Below are 1492 nucleotides of genomic sequence, written 5' to 3'. Positions count from 1 at the left end.
AAAATCTACCTCGTGAATATATTCTGGTCGGCATACAGGTTCTGATATTGCTATTAAAAAATCATGAGCATGTTTATATACAGGAGAAAAGGATTCCAAAAAGATATGCCCATTTGGTGCCTATAAAGATTACTAAATGTCTATAAAGAGAAAGTAATGTAATCCTATGATCTTATTTGATTAAAACCTAACAGCTTACCACCCATAGTGGTCTAGATGCACAATCTGATTTTAAAATCATTTGTAAGCGATAATCTTTTGCTCCAAACTCATCTTCGATTGCACTCTCGTCCTGTTTCTCCATATCATTTTTTGCTGCATCTGGCACACCATCTGCTTCATTACTATCGATTGAATCTTCATCATTGTATTCATCATAATCTTCTTTACGCTTTTTCCATTTACCTTTATTAGTAAGTACGAATAATGAATTGAGGTATACAGTACAATTGCATGTACTACTTTTGTTCATATATATATACACATTACAACAATGTAAAAATAGGACATAAATGCAAAAGTCGCATAAAATATAAAAGTTTAATTTATGATAAATGAAATAGTATATAAAGATTTAGATTATACGTACTATTGTCCCTTTTGAAACGTTTTGGAGGACCCATTTCTTCAGAATAGATTTGTTATAATTTCCTATATTTATTTACTCTTTGTTTGTAACTAAATAACTTAAAGTTTACTATATATATATATAACTATTAACTTAAAGTCAGTCTCTAAAGCTGACAATACAGGACACACTCGAAGAACACTGGAGAGCATACTACCAAGTGTGCGTTCGAAAACTCTATCCGAGTGCACTCGCCGCGTTGGAGTGAAAAAGATACAGGAGTGAGATAAAGAGAGAGGAGAAGAACCCGGGTGGAGTTTTCGAACGCGCCTCAATAGGACCGCGTTCCGTTTCACGCATATGCGCGCATTTATCTATAGTTCGTGTCACGTATATTGTAGGCAATGCGTGCATAATGCGTGAAACAGAACGCAACCTAGGTTTGTTCTTTTCAGCTACACTGCTAACTGATGCAATAAGTTAGAATAAGACAAATAAATTTAATCTCACTTTAATTTATTGCAGTAGTGCAGCTCAAAAGAACAGATCAAATGCTACCATGTTTTTCTTTCTCTCTCTCTCTCTCTCTGGTTGCAGACTTAAGGCCAAATCACACTAGCGATTGGCGATTAACAATTAAAGATTAGATTTTAACGAATCAACAAGCCTTCAGCCTTGGCTTGCTTTGTTCCAATTGGTCAAGTTCCAATCTTCAATCGTCAATCATCTATCGCCAATTGCTAGTGTGATTTGGTCTTATCGCCAATCGTTAGTATCATTTGGCCTTTAGAGAAAAATTACATGGTACATAAATTCGTATGTACTTGACCGGAAAAGTCAAGTAGCCTAGCTACAAAAGTCACCTAGCTTAATTAGATTTTAGTAAAAGCTGTCTCAGCAGTAATCGGATTAGCTTCATAGCGA

The 1492-nt window shown here is 35.1% G+C and overlaps 1 protein-coding gene across 1 annotated transcript in view; it reads right to left on the bottom strand.

Moving 5' to 3' along the window:
- The window catches only part of LOC116853440 (general transcription and DNA repair factor IIH helicase subunit XPB), a 19237-nt gene extending 18349 nt beyond the window's left edge, over nucleotides 1-888 (bottom strand). The window contains exons 1-3 of the mRNA XM_032834567.1: nucleotides 590-888; nucleotides 200-405; nucleotides 10-120 (exon numbers count right to left, since the gene is read on the bottom strand). Coding sequence (XP_032690458.1) covers nucleotides 10-120; nucleotides 200-405; nucleotides 590-623 — 351 coding nt within the window. The 5' untranslated portion in view covers nucleotides 624-888. The remainder of the gene's footprint in view (nucleotides 1-9; nucleotides 121-199; nucleotides 406-589) is intronic.
- Between the last annotated feature and the right edge of the window lie 604 nt (nucleotides 889-1492).

Source organism: Odontomachus brunneus, unplaced genomic scaffold (assembly GCF_010583005.1).
Source record: "Odontomachus brunneus isolate Ranch 3 - 2012 unplaced genomic scaffold, Obru_v1 Obru_scaffold_001, whole genome shotgun sequence".
NCBI lineage: Eukaryota > Metazoa > Arthropoda > Insecta > Hymenoptera > Formicidae > Odontomachus > Odontomachus brunneus.
This window is presented reverse-complemented; position numbering and strand designations above follow the sequence as displayed.